This window comes from Lissotriton vulgaris, chromosome 5 (genome assembly GCF_964263255.1).
Source record: "Lissotriton vulgaris chromosome 5, aLisVul1.2, whole genome shotgun sequence".
Taxonomy (NCBI): Eukaryota; Metazoa; Chordata; class Amphibia; order Caudata; family Salamandridae; genus Lissotriton; species Lissotriton vulgaris.
Window position 1 is genome coordinate 1,776,428,460 of NC_141693.1, and position 18,232 is coordinate 1,776,446,691.

At 43.5% G+C, this 18,232-nt stretch overlaps 1 protein-coding gene and 1 pseudogene across 1 annotated transcript in view; both read right to left on the reverse strand.

Annotated features, from left to right (window-relative positions):
* Positions 1 to 18,232, reverse strand: part of RAMP2 (receptor activity modifying protein 2) — a 281,097-nt gene that overhangs the window by 6,095 nt on the left and 256,770 nt on the right. The window contains exon 3 of the mRNA XM_086924093.1: positions 9,797 to 9,899. Within this exon, the coding sequence (XP_086780219.1) occupies positions 9,797 to 9,899 (103 nt within the window). The remainder of the gene's footprint in view (positions 1 to 9,796; positions 9,900 to 18,232) is intronic.
* LOC147717150 (serine/threonine-protein phosphatase 4 catalytic subunit B pseudogene) lies at positions 4,215 to 4,893 on the reverse strand (annotated as a pseudogene).

Sequence of the window (18,232 nt, forward strand, 5' to 3'; positions counted from 1 at the left end):
GAGGTCATAAGCTGGAGGTGGTCAAGCCTTATGTCTTCCTGGGGAAAATAATATCTGATAACCTAAGTGACAAGGCCCACATTGATAATAACACCCGGAAGGCCCTGTCTCAGGGTAAACGCTTGAGTGCATTATACTCTGCCACTGGGAGAAGACATTTCTCTTACTTGCTAGAGGTCTTTTGGGCGAAAAACCCGTCATCCCTCTTGTACGGAATTGAAATAGTCGATCTAGGGCAATGGGGTTTTTTACACGTTGCAGAAGGAAAAATCGTACGGTTTTTAGCCTCTACTAACACTGCCTGCACAGTGGCAGCCCTGAGACTTGAATTTGGCATCCATAGTAGTTGGGTGCAGGGCTTGGCAGGGTTAGTGCGTTGGTTAGCCAGTCTGGCTAGAGGGGAAGTGGGGACTCTGAGACACTTGATGAAGAATGAATTGCTGGGCTCCTTAAAGGAGTACTCCTTAACTATAAAGAATTTTAGAAGGGCCGTAGCCCTTCTACAATTGGAGGAGAGTATGCTTTTTACCCTGCCTGCCGGCCAGTTAAATTCACTTTTGAAACAGGCCTCATGGGATCTCAGGTATAGGTTGGACAGGGAGTCCATTCTCGCAAAGAAGGGAGTCACTCCTCTTACCGATACTTGCGTATTAAAACATATGCAACCCTATGTCGCCTGGAACTTATCCCACGGTATACGGCGGTTTTGGCTTCTCCTGAGGCAGGATCTGCTGCCCTTAAATAATCTTATGGCTAGGTGGTATGGTTGTTCGGCAATTTGTAATTTTTGTAATTTGTTTACTCAAGATTGTATACACGTTCTCTTTATATGTCCTGTACTTCGACCATTTCGGTGTAAGTGGTTAAGACAAATATGCTTGAAATTAAACATTTTTACGGCCAACGCCTTTCTACACGCTTTATATAATCCCCCCAATGAAATGTTCTGTTTTAGTATTTTTAACTTTTTAAAAAGTTTTTTTGATATTTATTAGATGGTCTTTTTATTGTGTTGTGTTGATTATCTTGTATTTTGGTAAATTCTGCAAATGTCTTTTGCTTTTGAATGAGTACTCTGTATTGTGTATCTTTTTATGTGGACCTCTTTGGAGTTCCAAAACATAATAAAATAAACTTGAAACGTGAAACTCTCAGTTTGGAGTAGTAAAGTTAGGACTCCTAACCAGCGTTTTGTCTTAAGTTAGTTTTGTGAATCGGGCCCAGACTTTCCAGGTGCAGATCAAAATTGTGTATGCATTGGAACCTAGCTAAAGTCAAAGGAGTACTTAACTGAGTAACTGAGAATTGTTTTGGATTAACAAAGGAGGGGAGGATGAGGTTTTCTTTGAGAGTGGTCCAAACAGGGAGTTAATTGGGTCTATCAAAGGTGGAGGGGTGGTTTATTAAACTAATAGGTTTTAAATTCTTTTTTTAGTACCCAGTATAAGCCAAGTGATTTTATAGTGTTGGGGCAAATGTTTTTGCAGGAAAGATTTCTACAAGGTGCACAATATTAGCCTGATGCTAATGTAATATACCTGTAGTAAGACCTACGAGCCTTAGGGTGGTCTTCCCCTAAACGTTTTACCTTCACCCCTCCAATTTGTACTGAATTCCTTTTTGTTGGCCCTAGAACTCTGTGCACTTTACCACTGCTAACCAGTGCTAAAGTGATTGCGCACTCTCCTCTAAACATGGTAAGATTGGCTTATGCCTAATTAGCACATTTAATTTACTTGTAAACCCTTAGTAAAGTGGTACTGAATGTACCCAGGACCTGTGAATTAAATACTGCTAGTGGCAACCCACTTAAGTAACCTTGTAAACCATGTGCAGGACTGCCTTTTAAGCCTGTGTGTGCAGTTTTAAAATTCCATTTCAACCTGGCAAGATAAACATCTTGCCAGCACTAAACCTTTCTTTTTAATACATTTAAGTCTGCCCTGGGTAGGCCCTACACAGGACAAAGGGCCAGGCAAAGGTGCAGTTTATTTAAAACAAATGGACTTGTACATTTAACTTTTACATGTCATATTAGTGAAAAACCCTTAAGTAAATTTTTGCCCACTGCAAGGTCCATCTCTCTCGTAGGATAACATTGTATTCCCTTAATACATTTAATAAGTGGTAATTTTCAATTGAAGGCAGATAGAAATATCATTTTTGGTGTCTGAGAAATTGTCATTAAAAATCCTCTATAATGGTAAAGTCGTATTTTCTTTTACAATTTTAAAAATGACACATTTAGAAAGTTGTGTGCTGCAGCAACAAACAATGGACGGAATGCTGAAAGAATCAGACATTAACCCCTGTCAAGTGATCTCGGTTAAATACATTGTTATTTTGCTCATTGTGACACCCCAGTTTGGACCCAGTCATATGCAAACCAAGCCAGGTCCTCCCTGGACTAGAAAGAAGCATCCTGGAACCGGTTTCAGGGTAACACCCATCATCAGCCAACACTTTTAGAAAGGTGGCAGTATCCTGGCCAAACTATTTAGTGATTGCTGCTTGTTGGCAGTTAGACTTTGCGTATTCCTCTAAGACAGCCACACAATAGAGGGATTAGGTGTGCCTGGAAGGACCATTAACTGGCAGCATGGAGGTGGTGGAGCAAACCACAGCCCCATGTGTAAATGAATAGGCTGTATTGTGTTCTGCCTTCACACAAAGGACTTGTCACCACTGCATTGTTCATACAGCCAGCTTGGAGTCAGGACAGGGAAGGCAGGAAACCTCAAGGACTTCAAAAGGAATTCTCTAGCAACTTCTTTCACTTCAGAGAGGACACCAAACATCAATATTTAACCCTCAGACCCAACTCTTCAGTACTCATCTAGACCTGCGGAAGGACTGCTATGCTGCTGTGCTGCAAGAACGACTGCCACTCTACTACCCTGCTGTGCCACCCTGCAGCCCTCCTGCGGTAGATAGGACAGGACCTGCATCTTGAATCTAGGACCATCACAGTGACTCCAAGGGCTATTTGGCTGGCCTCTTGATCAGATCCTCAGGGATAGAACAGGCTCCTCCAACAACCTTGAACCCGCACATGGACTCTGTCAGCTGTAAGTCTTGCCCCCAAATGGTGCCAGCCCAGTCCTGGGCTCGTGGCAGTAGGCTTGAAGGTGCTCTGCCAGCCCATTTGTAGTCCCAGTAGAACAAACGCAGCATGACACATTGCCTCATCAAGCTCCGCATCAGAACCGATGCGCAACGCATCCCTGAGGCAGGCCTTTCTCATCGCAGCCCGCAGCCCATCAAACTGCTGATGTGCAATGCATCTCCACGCTAGAACTTTGCATCAATCACTGCAGCCCTCAGAGCTGCTGTTGCGCGATGCATCTCCAAACAAGGACCTCGCATCGCCCAACACAGCTCCTTAGGACCGCACTACACAACGAACATTCTCACCGGAACTTGCACCACCTCAGCTGTTCCACACATCCTCAACGTGGAACTCTGCAATGCTCCATAGCCAGGATTAAAGGTACTTTGTTCAGTTGGCCTAACTGGGTCCTTGTAGCCATTCCACGCTCCATATTTTTTTTCCAGATATGAAAATATTTATTAAAAAGACAACCACATAGAAGAAAGTATTAAAAAATGAGCACATCCCAGAGAGACATGCATAGAGGAAGGGAAACAGGAATATTGGTCTAATTTGATAAGAGTTTTCTTTTGGGCTACACACTCCAGCTACAGACATCTCTCCTCAGTACACTCAAAATGTAGGGTCAGTTGTCCGTTCTTGTTGCATGCCTTGTATCTTGACAATGAGTGGTATTTTTTTAATAAAGTGTGGAAATGGGGGAGGAGGGTTGGGGGAGAGGGGGCACTAACAAAGCCTACCCCTGAGGCAACTGAATTGGGGCTTGAAAATACAATCTTAGAACAGTGTGAGGCAGTAAGGAATCCAAAAACAGGAGGTTTTGCTGGGAATGGCTAATATTTGAAAGGTACACACACCCCCTGTTAGGAACAAACTCAGTTATTTCCAAGTCATAAAAAAATTATTTGTCAAGTTGAGTTCTTGAGTGTGTGGTTGGTGGGAGGGCGGGACTGCTTCTCAGCACAGAACGAGCAAAGGGGTGGTCCCTCTCTCAGGCACCTGTATATGTTCCCTAGAGTGTTTGGCATATTGGACACAGTTCCAGCTGATAAGGGAACAGAAAGGGATTAATAGGACAAGAGCAGAAGAGTTGCCGCCAAAGTCACAGGAAGTAATCTGCCACTGGTTTCTTGGAGGGGATGCCTCTGGTAGCCTGCGGGGCTGCCTCAAAGATGATGAATTCCTCCTGGAGGTGCTCGTCCAACTCTAGAATGGCTGCCACATTACCAGATCTATAGCAGTAGTTGGGTGCCAACCACACAGTAAGCACAGTCTCATTGAAATGCCACTTGTAACCTTCCATGACCAACTGGTACGCCCGGCAAATCATGTCTATGTCATTGGCCAGGTTGAACTGTGCCACTACGTCACTGCCGAAGAGGTATCTGGCTCCTCGTGGGCTCACCCCACCACCCGGTCATGTCTTTGGGATCAGACCACAGTAGGTCACACATTGGGTCACCGTGGGGCACCATCTGCTTCCGGTATATCAGGCGGATCTGGTCCAGGGTCTTGATAGATGGGGACAGGCCACCATGTACGCAGAATATCTTTCCATCAATGCTGGCAGACAAGCTGAGGTAGTCAAAGATTTCGGTGCAGTACCGCCATACTGTGACCAAGCCATACTTGTGCAGGCATTCGTCATAAAAGCCAATAATCTGGATAATCTGTCGGCTCTCTTCGTTCCCCCGAACCAGGGTAATACGGTCTGGGTACCACACCTTCAATGCTATCCGCAGAAGGAAGGTAAAAACCACGATGTCAACGAAGTCCCCCATAAAGAGATAGTTTGTTTCTGGTACATCGCCTCCAACCCTAAATATGTATTTAAGTTCATAGAACTGGCCATGGATGTCTCCACACACTGTGACTGGAGAGTCCACTCGCTGTACATTGTTTTCCTCCACCAATATCTCCCTAGCCTTGGCACATAGCGCCTTCACTTCGCTCTCCTTGATGAGCTCACAGTGTCTCAATTGTTCTATTTGTCGGTCCAAATCACTGATATAGCCATTCTCCCTCAGCCAGCAGACAACACCATACTGCTGTCTCCAGGCCCACCGTTTACTCCCAGCCCGAGCCTCACTCCCCCGTCTCCGACCGTCCCTGCAGGAAAAAACTCTGACTCCGTATGAGGCTGATGAACAAATAGAACTGCCAGAGTCGGGGAGGGGAGAGCGAGAGCAACATGGGTGTACTCGGCAAATGACGAATCTAGGCAAGGCTAGTGCGTAGCCAATGACAAAGCAGGGTTGCACATTGTATAGGACATGAGCAGGCATCGTTTCACGCTCCATTGTAGACAGCCTTAATTTGTCCTTGCGTGGCTTGATCAGATAACCCCAGTTCTTGATTTCTACTTTTTGGTGCTATTGTCACTTAAATCTTTAAAAGTTTTGTCATTTTGGTTTTAAATTATTTCATAAATTTTTCTAAATTGGTGTGGGATTTTTCTTGTGTTGTGTTTTTACTTTGTTACTGTTTGAAGTGCTGTTTAAATACTTTACACATTGTCTCCAAGTTATGTCTGACTGCTTTTGTGTCAAGCTACCAGTTAGTTAAGTGTAGGTTAATTTGGGATTTGCTTGTGTTTCACCCTGTCAGAGATTTTGGTTTCTTCTTGAGAAGGGTTTCACTCCCCTCAACCAGTAGATCAATTTCTTTCATTTGTATTTTCTGTATTTGGTCACCAACATTACCTTGGCATATGGAGTACCCTGGATTCCCTATGTTAGTTGCAGAGTTTTTTTTAATGTTTTCACCATCGTCATCTCCTTTCCAGCCCCTTTGCTGTAATGGTTTTTATTTTATGCTCTCATCACTGTTACATTAAAGACATGTTTCTAATATTGCTTCTAGATTATCTTCATTATGTCTCATAGTCACAACAGCTGATGCTCCGTTGTAAGTCTTGGGAAAACCCTTATTTTTGGATTGACAGAGCACTATTCCCAGAACATGTTAAAAGCGTTTAAAGCTCAGCTAATGGGTAATGTTTGCATAAGACAAATAGGTAGATATTACTTTTTCATTTCTCAGTCTGTGGTGTCATGGAAAACAATGTTTTCTTGGTCACACCACTGCTAGTAAACATTTTTAGTAATGGTAGATATGGTTTGTCACTGCTAATGTGCCATGATTTTGTACGAGAAGTTTGAGTCACAACAAACATACTCAGAGAGTGAGGTTAGGAAAGTAGTAATCATAAATGATAGGATTCATTAATATAAGATAAGATAAAATAAGGTCAGATACAATGTATAACAAGAGTACAAGTTGTCATAAGACGTACATCATAACTCAAAAAAATCATTCACAACCTGTTATAAATATCTAGTGAAAGTGTAAAATACAATTTTCTTCCACCATAAAAATGCTAAAATAACATAGATTATTGGGAATTTAACAAGATTTGTGGAAAATCACCTCTTCCTTATTCTTTTTCTTGAACTATCCTATTCAATAAGTATGCAATCTAAGATGTATGATTTTGTTTTTGCTTCCCGGATGTAGATGCTAAAATAGTATGGAATATTGTGAGAACCTTTAATAAAATGCTGCACTTTTCACTCTGACATTTTACAGGATGAAAAATAGGGAAAGAGTGAAGGTTTAAGGTGCTGACACACCACAGCCTACTACAGAATGAGTGCATAATCCTTAATAACATGATATTGCAAAGTTAAACAGTGTTGGGACGTACCCCTGCCCTGAGTGCCGAACTGTACGGTTGTCTGGATTCCTAATGCTGATTTGCGTTGTCATAGGCAAACATAACATAGGCCTGTCTCATGGATTGCGGTTTTCTTTGATTGAGAGGGTGCCCATAGCTCTACTGTCATAGTGGTGAAAGGCTACTGCCCTTACCAAGAGTCAAGTGGCATGAGCGCGGAGGCGGCAGCATATGATGGAGGGATCAGTTGGAGTAAACAGGTCCTTTTTTTATCCCGTGCCACTCGAGTGAGGCTTACTGGCTCACTTGCCTTTTTAAAGTGCCGCTGCTGTGTGCTTAACTCACACTTGGGCAACATCAGGTAGATGTAGAATGCTACGCAGAGCTGAAGTAGTGACTCTGCGCTGGATGACTGTGTGCCTGGGAAGTGTACAGTACATGAACAGAGCAGTACTGTGCAGTAAATGTATGGTTAGTGTATGTACTGAGTGTATGTATGCTTGGAAAGAATAATTGAGAGATAAGGTGCTGTGCAAGATGAGTGTGTGCTAGCAGTGTGTGTGTTTGCAAATAGCACACTATGGCACAATACAGAAAGGTTACAGTACTGTGCAGTGCTCAAAGAGTGATTGTGTGTACTGGGTATGTGTGTATGTCAGGGGAAGCACAATGCACGGAAGTGACAGTACTGGACAGTATGTGTGTTGTGTATGTAGACTGAGTATAGAGGAACCCCCCCCCCCTCCCCCATGCAGACAGATTTGTTTATTGCTGCATTCCTGTGAGCTTGGTGGGACACACTGGTGGAAGGAAGAGGGAGAGAGAGATTGCCATTTCACACTTCAAAAGGATATTTTTTGATTCAGAGATTGATCAAAAGGAAAGGGTCTGAACACATCTCATCAAGGACTAGTAAGGGAGTCATAAAGAGTAGGGCTGGGAGCTCAGGATTAAACTTTTGATGCACATACCACTATAGCTGTCATCCACAACTCTAGTCACTCCCATGGCCTGTGTTGTGGGATGATCAGCTTCAGACTCTTTCCTGCTTGGACACACAGCTTTTTAAGAGACAATAAGAGAGAGAAAAACGTACACTTCAAAAGAAGCAGAACCCCAGCAATAAACTTCAAGGACTTAGAACCTAAACCCCATTTAGTATCTGGAAATGGACTATCAGATGGGGAGGATGAGACCCCAAAATTGGTCAGCTGCCAAGAAGACAGATGCGTTGTGTGAGACTTCAGACTGGGGCCAAGACTGTGGGCCAACGCCTGCTAGTCTCCCTGCTTAGTGAGGGGACATCAACCAGAGAAACCAAGACTACCTGTCTTGGAAGCCTTGAGCACCAGTACCTGATTGCTTACCAAGACCAGTGTGTCCTGTGAGGAAAAGAGTGTTGGAGGGAGTGATGTCCTCTGGGGAACCCTATCGAGAGTACTCTATTTGCGAGGTGTGAGGATATGGCTGTACGAAGATCGGGTCATTTCCAATGTGCAGGAGTGATTCGGCAAGGTCTGTATGCCAGGTGATGGCCACCGTGGAAGAGCTGTGCATCGCACACCATGCGTGGGGCGCCAAGACCGTACCAACTTGTTGTGGTGACCCCAGATGCCACACGGGGCCACCGTTAAAGTGATTATACTGACAAGCTCGCCAAGTTTTGTGTGTGCCTTAGCAGGAGGGGCGGCCGTGAAACAGGTGATTTACTAGAGGAGGTTGTGCTTTGCCCATAAGTACTGCGGCAACCCCGTATGCCATGAGGGGCTGCTGGTACGGAGATTGCCAAAGGTTCTGGCTGTTGCCTGAAAAATAGAAGCTACGACCAGAGGTTTGAGCCTGTGTGTCAAGATCTGCCCCGGACCGACCCAAGGACTTTGAGAGGGCATTGCATCATTGCCGGGCTCCTGCCAGAAGCTGCAGATCACTCCACAACCTCCCCCATGCAGGGAAAACTGACCTACCACCTTTACAAAATCTGGGAGCATCTCCTGTCACTGAGGAAAGCTTGTGGCATCACTCAGGATAGACCCGCTGGGGTGCTGCTCCCTGTACCACGTTTTGAAACAGAGCCAGAACTTGCAGGTGCCTGCGGTCAGGGCATGCGATGAAACACTGAATGTTTACAAGCTGAAGGAGTGGGTAAGACTTGAATCAAGCCTGTTGGGCCCAGGGGACTCACTTTAACAGGTGCTTCGGCACCATAGACACTTTTGACTAATTCCTAAGAGTAAGAGGGGAACTCTTGAGTAAGGCCTTCTAGAAAGTATTCCCTGGATGCAGCTACAAGTGAATGGGGAATAACCCAGACCACATTGCAAGAGTGGGACAGGGAATTGACAGAGAAACACTAGAGTCGGACCTCAAAGAAATTGTGTTGTTGCTTAAATATCGTTATTTCTTTGAATTCATTGACTTAGAAATAAAATACAAATTTTTTTGGACATTGATTTATTGAAATTGCTGAGTGCCCTTTGAGTTATGAGATGTTTGCTAACCTGTATCTACACTTTCCCCCCTGAGGTAGCCTTTTACTGCTCGTCCACAGCTACCACTAAGAGTCAAGAGCAGAAAGGATACTTGGTTGAGTTACTAGGATCCATAGTAGGTCAGGCCCTGGGACATCAAAAGTAAAAGGCCTCACCCACCACGGTTGGGCCCAGTAACCCCTGCGTGCCCTATGTCTCTGGTTCTGACAACTCAATTATTACATACCCATTGATACACAAACAATACTTGGAATACCTACAAGGTAGAGGAGACATTGCATTAATCTATGGTGATATTTTACCCAATCCCTCTTTCAGATGCTTTTCCTTCATCCTTGTGAATCTTCACAACAGTGCAGAGTAAGGTTAGGTGGTGGTCATTTGGTAACTAAAATTAGAACACTTGTAAACTGTCACACCCTTGCTTCACCACTTCCTACAAAAGAGCAAGCAGTGGTAAAGAAGAGGCTGAGGCCGGGGAAGCCATATGGTGGTGCACATCTTTAATATATATTGTACCTGCTGATATCTTCCCAGTGGCACCAGCGCGTCTCGGATATATTACTCATCATTTCATGGAACCTAGGCCAGCACACCTGCATATAAAACATATACAGAGCTCCTAAAAAGAAAGGTAGAAAGAATTTTAGGGCACATGTTTAATTGCTGAAAGTTACATTTCAGATTTCTTGACTGACTTATAAAAATGGTTCTCTTGGTTATGCCACTCTTAAATGTTTACGCTTATGAAAGTAACAATTGCAAGCTTACATAAAATGTATTAAAACATCAAATTATTCCAAAAATGCACTACAATTGTAATATCATTTACTAAGTAATAGCCAGTGATGCCTGGATATTTTATTATTCTAAATCAAGTCAAGAGAACCTTACAACTGATAGAGCACTGGAGTGTGATATCTTGACACATTATAGACTCATCTATATCACCAATACTGAGCTACCTGGTCATGGCGTATTCTAAAGGAGAATCTATAAGCACCTATGATGTTTTCATACACTTATCTAATGACTTCAAGGGTGCAATTAAGTCTCAGTGCATGAGTTGCTACTGGCAGAAGGTGGTACATTTCATACTTCTAACAGGGGACCTTATTCTCGACTGTCATTGGTTCTAAAACAAATTTCTGTTTATCAGCTAATCAATTGCAATTACCTGCTTTTCCGTATATTTTGGTGCTTCTGTCAGTCACCAGGCCATTACTTACTACATCCGTTCTCAGGATCCAGAAAGACACCACATTTCACAATACTTACCTAAGAAAGGAATAAATACTAACAAAAACAAACTAAAGATATAAGAACATTGCAGAGGAGCTCGCAAATAACAACAAGTCACAACACCTCCCCATCTGAGAGGGTACACAGCAAATCACAACACCTCCCCATCCGAGAGGGTGCACAGCAAATTACCACACCTCCCCATCCGAGAGGGTACACAGCAAATTACAACAACTCCCCATCTGAGAGGGTACACAGCAAATTACAACAACTCCCCATCTGAGAGGGTACGCAGCGCATGCTCCTCCTAGCAATGTATTGGATGGAACAATTAGAATTTATACTTCCTTGCTGGGAGCCTATTTCCCTCCCGTATCAACAACTACCCATTAGAAGGGAACTTACCCATCCTTGTGGAGGCACTTGGTAAAAAGGGGCCCGACCTTTCCTCACAAAGAACACAAACAAATAATAATACACTTTGGGGGTCTCTTTATTACACAATGATAGAATGACAAAAGAAAGAAATAACTAAGCATCTCAATCATACTCAATGGCTGGCATATACATGTATACATACCCTGAAAATAAAAAGGTAGTAAGGCATAGACAGAATATAAGAGTTAGTGGAACACCTCACCATGTTTCTACACATCTGGCTTTCAGGGGGCCCATCTCTCTGGTTCAATCAGGATTGTCTGTTCCACAATCACAGCTGCACATCTGCAACGCGATGTATCACCAGACTGACTCTCTCTCAGAGATCAAAGCTCAGACACCTCCTTTAGTAACCAGTGGAAACGCTTGTCGAAGCTTCTAGCAAGCCTCGCCTTCTTTTCTCATCAGAGACTATACCACTTCGTACCAAGGTCACACCTCCGGTTGATCAGGCCTTTGTTATGACTCCAGCATAGAGTGAGCACATTCCTCTGACAAGAACCGGTCCTCTCTGGTTCAGGAAGAGCGAATAACAAGTAGAACCTCTCACCTAGAGAGGCTCAGAAGATGGCGACAGCTTAGAATATGGAGTTGCTCAAGCATAGGCCTCTATTCCCGCAACAGAGCAAAGTTAGTATGCAAGAAGGCATAAGATCATGCAAAAGCCAATAGGCAAGCCCTGCCATTAAGCAAGATAAAGTCAGAAACAGAAAGAGATATAATCAAACCCTACTTTGTAACTTCAGGCCTACACATCACTATATTAGGGTAATATATGCTGAGATGGTGGTGGGCAACAGTCATAATCGGTCCGATTATCTACCAAAAATATCGGTCACTACATCTAGCTAGGGCATTGCTCTAATATCTTCAGAGTTGGGATGCCCTATATAGACCTATAGGACTTTAGAAATGCCAAATGAATGAATAACACATGTTACGACCCTCAGAAGGATACCCCGGTCATTGCGTTTAGTAAACAGATCGGACCCATCTCCTCTCCAATATGCCTTTTTGTAACATAAGGAGGCAGATGCCAATGCATGCACATGTAGGTGTGTGTGGCCGAGATTCAGTAAATTTATTTATGAACTGAATCCAAAGATACTTAAGACCTATTGCATGCACTAATAAAGCTGGAGAGTTTATGAGTGGCAAACACAAAGATATTTTTATTTATGAGAAGGTTCAGGGGGTCACCCTAATCACTCTCATAACCCTACAGGTCAGAGGATTAGTTAATGTGCACCAAAGTTCAATACAAAGAGTCACTATAATATGTGACACAAGGCAACACTGCTGATTTTGGCTTCTACATAGAAAGCTTAATTCATTGGGTCAGTTTCAAGTATGTAATTAGTTGATTCAGTCACTAAAAATGGAGGACAAAAAATATCGTAATATGTTGGTAATATCATATTATATTCTTTGGAATCCTCTCCTTTCTGAAATTGGCTGCCCCTGCAAAATCATCAGAGCAATCACGCACTTCAACCAAAACTGCTGCCTTCACTACTGAAGCCAGGCAAGAGCCTTGGGAAGTGCCTTAGTGCTCTGGTCATGCAGTGTAGACAGGAAGGTATGTAGTGATACTCAGTGAGCCACCTTGCGATGACTGCAGTGACCAATACTGATGACTGCACCCACAACTCTTGTAAGGGCTGCCGCATTAAGGGTGAGAAGCTATGTTTTTGAAGGAATGGTTAGGAGTATAAAAACTGTGCATGTTTTAAGGACAGGCTAGCATGTTGTCCCGAAGACAGTGTGCCCGTATAGGTGGGAAGAGGAATTAGTGCATTTAATGTGGTGAAGCAAAAGAAATAAATGTAACACAAAGCCTCTCTTGTTGCTAGGCAACTCATAGACAAAGCATGAGACACAGACGATTGACTTCTTCCAAAGACAAATCTATGGGCCTGACTAATTTGATAGTCATCTATCTGGTGAGAGACTTTATTTAGAGATTGAGTCTGGATTCACAGATTTCGAGCTCTCTAATGAGAGACCGTTTGGTAATTGTTGTAATTGTATTGCGTCCATTTAGTTATGCCAAGATTTGTTTTGCTATTAGCAACACCCGTTTTTTGATTTTTTTTTACTGTGGGCGAATCACACTACATGTGTCTCACCCACAGTAATCACAAAACTACGTGAAATAAACTGTGTGGTGGCGGTGATTGTTACTCGCGCTTGGGAATGAAATCCTGTTTTAAATTGTAATATCCTTGTGTTTTTATTGGGATACTTAGCAGCGCTCACATCCCTGCTCAGAACCTGTAGTTTGACTACACGTGCCCGTCTGTTAAAACGGACCCGCCATCTTTGCTGGTCAACCTTCTTGTCTTTCACCTAAACCTATTTAAGCAGCACAATGGCGTGGCCGCGCACCAAAGCTATGTGAAATAAACTGTGTGGTGGTGGTGATTGTTACTCTATGCACTTGCACAGCGCTGGGGATGAAATCCTGTTTTAAATTGTAATATCCTTGTGTTTTTATTGGGAAACTTAGCAGCACTCGCATTCCTGCTCTGCACACTTGCACAGCGCTGGGGAATCAAATCCTGTTTTAAATTGCAATATCCTTGTGTTTCTATTGGGAAACTTGTAAAAGAAATAGTTCCCTTGAGATAATTACAGGAAGGAAAAGCTAAAACATAGCCTCAAAGTACACACTATAGTCAAAACTAATACAGTCACAAAAGTGTAAAATACGACATATTTATTGTGCAACTGAAGATAAAAACAAATCATTACATACCTATACATGTCATGGTTACCTAATCAAGTGATTAAAAAGGACATATACGTAAAAACACAATCTATTGTGGCCTGCACAATTGAAAAGACAGACAAAAATTGTAAAACACAAGACTTGTAAAATACAATTGGTACATTCAAAGCTGCCTGATATTAACACCTATGTTTTACCACTATTAATTTGTTTATAAACATGGGTGGTGGAGACTTAAATTGTACAATAAAAAGGCGTCGACGCGCTTCGGAACAAATGGAGTCCACCGTTATCAAGACACTAGCAGCCCGCCCCAGCGTTGCCCGGGGCAGAAAGGGGCTGGGGGCAGCATTTCAGGCTTGCGTGCACTCCCGCCCCGGCCCCCGCCACGACATTGTCCGTGTCCGGGAACCTGAGCCTTACCTCAGCCGCCGTTGTTCAGGGCCAACCTCCCGCCCCCCTCCCCCTCCTGCCACGGCCCCCTCCCGCCCGTGTCCCGGAGAGCCTGAGCCTTACCTCAGCCGCCGGTCCCACTCCAGGCGCTTTTCCTCCTGTAATTCACCGTTTGCTACCTCCCGCTCCCCGCGCATGAAGCAGCGCCAGTCACTCCAGGACTCACCCCCGTCCGCGCTCTAAGGGATTGTCCGGTCCCGCTCCAGGCGCCCCGCCCGCACAGGCCGCCACTTCGCCCAGCAGCAAGCAGGGCCGCGGCAGTCCTCCCAGCAGGTCGCGATCTTCCGTCAATGGGCACGATCCGCAGAGCTGCACAGCCTCGGACACCCCGGGCAGCACGATTCGCCGCCATTTCAGGAAGTATTTCCAGGAAGCGCAAATGATGTCAACACGCACGTGGGCACGATCTGCAGAGCTGCACAGCCTCGGTCACCCCACGCAGGACGATTTGGCGCCATTTCAGGAAGTGTTGCGAGGGAGCTCAAATGATGTCATCACGCAGACGTCACGGCCGGCGCTACTTGCAAGGGACTACTTTATTTTTATTTCAAAATTTTTTAAACAACGTATATTTTTTTATTTTTAATAGCCTATGTCCTTCTGCTTGCCTTGAGGTTTTCAAAGATGTCTTGGGTGTTTGGATTGGTGGTGTACTTTTCGAGTTTACCTGGCTCAAAGGACACAGTTCTCTCTTTATAATAGTAGTATAGATTTCTTTGTTGTCTGTCGTAATGAAGGGTCTGTACAATTTCCCTACAATAAATATACATACAATTATACATTCATACATGATATAATTTATCCAATGTTAACATTTTACTCAATCTAACGTCTTTGGTAAGCATCATAGGTGGTATTATTCAGGGGACACCTCAATGCTCTCTTATACAGAATTTCAAAGTCTATGTTTATATCTATACAGCCACCCTATCTTCTGCTGTATCTCATAAAAATACCCTAGGAAAACTTTACGTACCTGGGGCACACTGTTAGACATTAGTTCCCTGTAAGTACTTCTAATACCTACAGAGATTCTTAATAGGCATTCTTACCTATGGGGTTGTTTCCCAGGATAGTTATAAGTACAGAGTTAATGCTCAACAAGTTGAAAACTGTATTCTAGATTACAGGTACAGAGACCGCTATATGATGTATATGTAGATACGTAAAGTTTTCCTAGGGTATTTTTATGAGATACAGCAGAAGATAGGGTGGCTGTATAGATATAAACATAGACTTTGAAATTCTGTATAAAAGAGCATTGAGGTGTCCCCAGAATAATACCACCTATGATGCTTACCAAAGACGTTTGATTGAGTAAAATGTTAACATTGGATAAATTATATCATGTATGAATGTATAATTGTATGTATATTTATTGTAGGGAAATTGTACAGACCCTTCATTACGACAGACAACAAAGAAATGTCTTGATAAAGGTGGACTCCATTTGTTCCGAACCACCGAAACGCGTTGACGCCTTTTTATTGTACAATTTAAGTCTCCACCACCCATGTTTATAAACAAATTAATAGTGGTAAAACATAGGTGTTGATATCAGGCAGCTTTGAATGTACCAATTGTATTTTACAAGTCTTGTGTTTTACAATTTTTGTCTGTCTTTTCAATTGTGCAGGCCACAATAGATTGTGTTTTTACGTATATGTCCTTTTTAATCACTTGATTAGGTAACCTTGACATGTATAGGTATGTAATGATTTGTTTTTATCTTCAGTTGCACAATAAATATGTTGTATTTTATACTTTTGTGATTGTATTAGTTTTGCCTATAGTGTGTACTTTGAGGCTATGTTTTAGCTTTTCCTGTAATTATCTCAAGGGAACTATTTCTTTTACTGGTTAGATAACCTCACTTCCCTTGACTGTATTAAGGGGCTCCTCTCTTTTTCTAAAACTTTATTGGGAAACTTAGCAGCGCTCGCATTTCTGCTTAGAAAGTGTAATTTGACTGACACTGCGGTGCCCTTCTGTAAGAGGGGACCTGCCATCTTTGCTGGTCAGCATTCTAGTCTTTCGCCTAAACCTCTTTAAGCAGCACGTTGGCATGGCCGCGCAGCGGGTGCGCCGCTGGCGCGCCTAAGGCAAGCCCGTCTGCGCCCGTCCGCGCACCGGCTGCGCTCAGCGTCAGCCATGCTGTTCATTACGAGGAAGGGAAGGAAGCCCACAAGAAGCTTTGCTATACTAGTGAGGCACTTCGAGAGTTAGGTAAGAAAGTGTGCGATAACGCTGGCTTGTTCAGATTTGACAATACTGCTGGCTTAGAGTCCAATTTTGTCAAAGGAGATGTCTTGGTAGGAGGGTTGCTCAATGTTAGATCTCTACCAAAACATTATGTGGAGATCCAGCTGCTATTGGAAAATCACTGCTTAGATGCCCTCTTCATGACTGGATCCTGGACTCACCCTGGATCTGATCTAGAACCAGGAATGGCATGCCCTCTGGGTTATAAGGTTTTACATAAACCACAAGTTGGAGGTTGAGGAGGTGGGGTAGGGATTATTTTTAAGGAGGCATGGGATTTTGCCCTAATGGATGTTGATGAGGTAGAGGGGTTTGAACTGGTGGGATTCTCACTCAAAGACCCGAAAGTACAACTATTGGCGGGCATAATTTGTAACAGACCTCTGGGAGTAATTAGCGCCCTGCATAAGCAGGGACTGATAGATGTCATTTGTAACATGGCACTCACCCATTCTAATTTGCTCATTTTGGGTGATTTTAATTTATGGCTAAATGGAAATTTGGACTCAGGTTACGATAACCTCATCCACTCCTGTGAGAGCCTGAACCTGTACCAATGGATTACAGAGGCTACCCATAGGGGCGGAATACACTGGACTTGGTGTTCTCTAAGGAACAGGCCTTGGGAGCAGTAGAAGTGTTTCCGGTCGGATGGTCCGATCATCCTTTGGTCAAGTTTCGGGTATATAATCCTAGGAAGGTGCTGTTGGTTACTAGTGGGACAAGGAAGTTCAGGAGTAGAGATTGGAAGGGTCTCCTTTAAGGAAAGACCCCATCATCTTCAATCTTCTCCATTGAAGAAGATTTTAACAATGGGAAGAAAGTGGAAGATAGATAACTATGCAGATTTTTGTGATCAGATTAAGTCGAGGCTTGATAAGGTCGCTTCCATGATCAACTGTAAGAAGACTAGTAGACCATCAGCTTGTTGGTATAATGAACATCTGAAATCTCTTAAACTGATCTGTCAGCAGGCAGAAAGGAAATGGAGGCAGCTATACTCTGATGAGGACAAATGTGTGTGGAAGGTCACATTAATGAATTACAGGAAGGGAATTGGCTTGACAAAGTCAGAATACTTTGCAGACATTATTCTGAATTCCAAAAATCACACCAGAAGTATTTTTAAAATAGTGAAGGACATTACTACTCCTGAATGTGCGCAAACCAAGATAGTGCCAACCCAGGCTCTTTTTGATAGTTTGGCAACCTTCTTTATGGAGAAAATAAATAAGACATTTGACGAATTGAAGGAGGATAATCTTACTGGGAAGGAGGGTTCTAATAGTAGAATTGATGGGGCACGAGACATAAGGATGGGGAATGGGGCAGAGACTGGCACCTTGACCTCTTTGCAGCGTTTTGAGCCACCCACGGAGGAAATCTTTAACAGAATCGCGTTGAGTGTGTCATCCGGTTCTCCTTTGGATCCTCTCCCACACAAAATCTGGAAGGAATTGGGCTCTGAACTCTTCCCCATTCTCCGGCAGAGTTGCAACAGCTCTTTGACTTCTGGATCAGTACCTGCCTGTTGGAAACAGGCTGTGGTTACCCCACTACTCCCACTACTGAAAAAGGTGACACGTGACCCTACCTGTGCTAGTAATAACAGACCTATTTCTCTTTTACCCTATCCGGTTAAGATCATCGAGCGACTGGTCTGCAGGACCTTGTTCCAGTTCCTACAATCTAACACCAGGTTAGATGATGTGCAGTTCGGATTGAGTCCTGGACATGGAACCGAGACTGCATTGGACGTGTTGGACGATCTTTGACTGCATGCTGACAGGGGAGATTCTGGCATTCTCATTCTGCTTGACCTGTCCGCC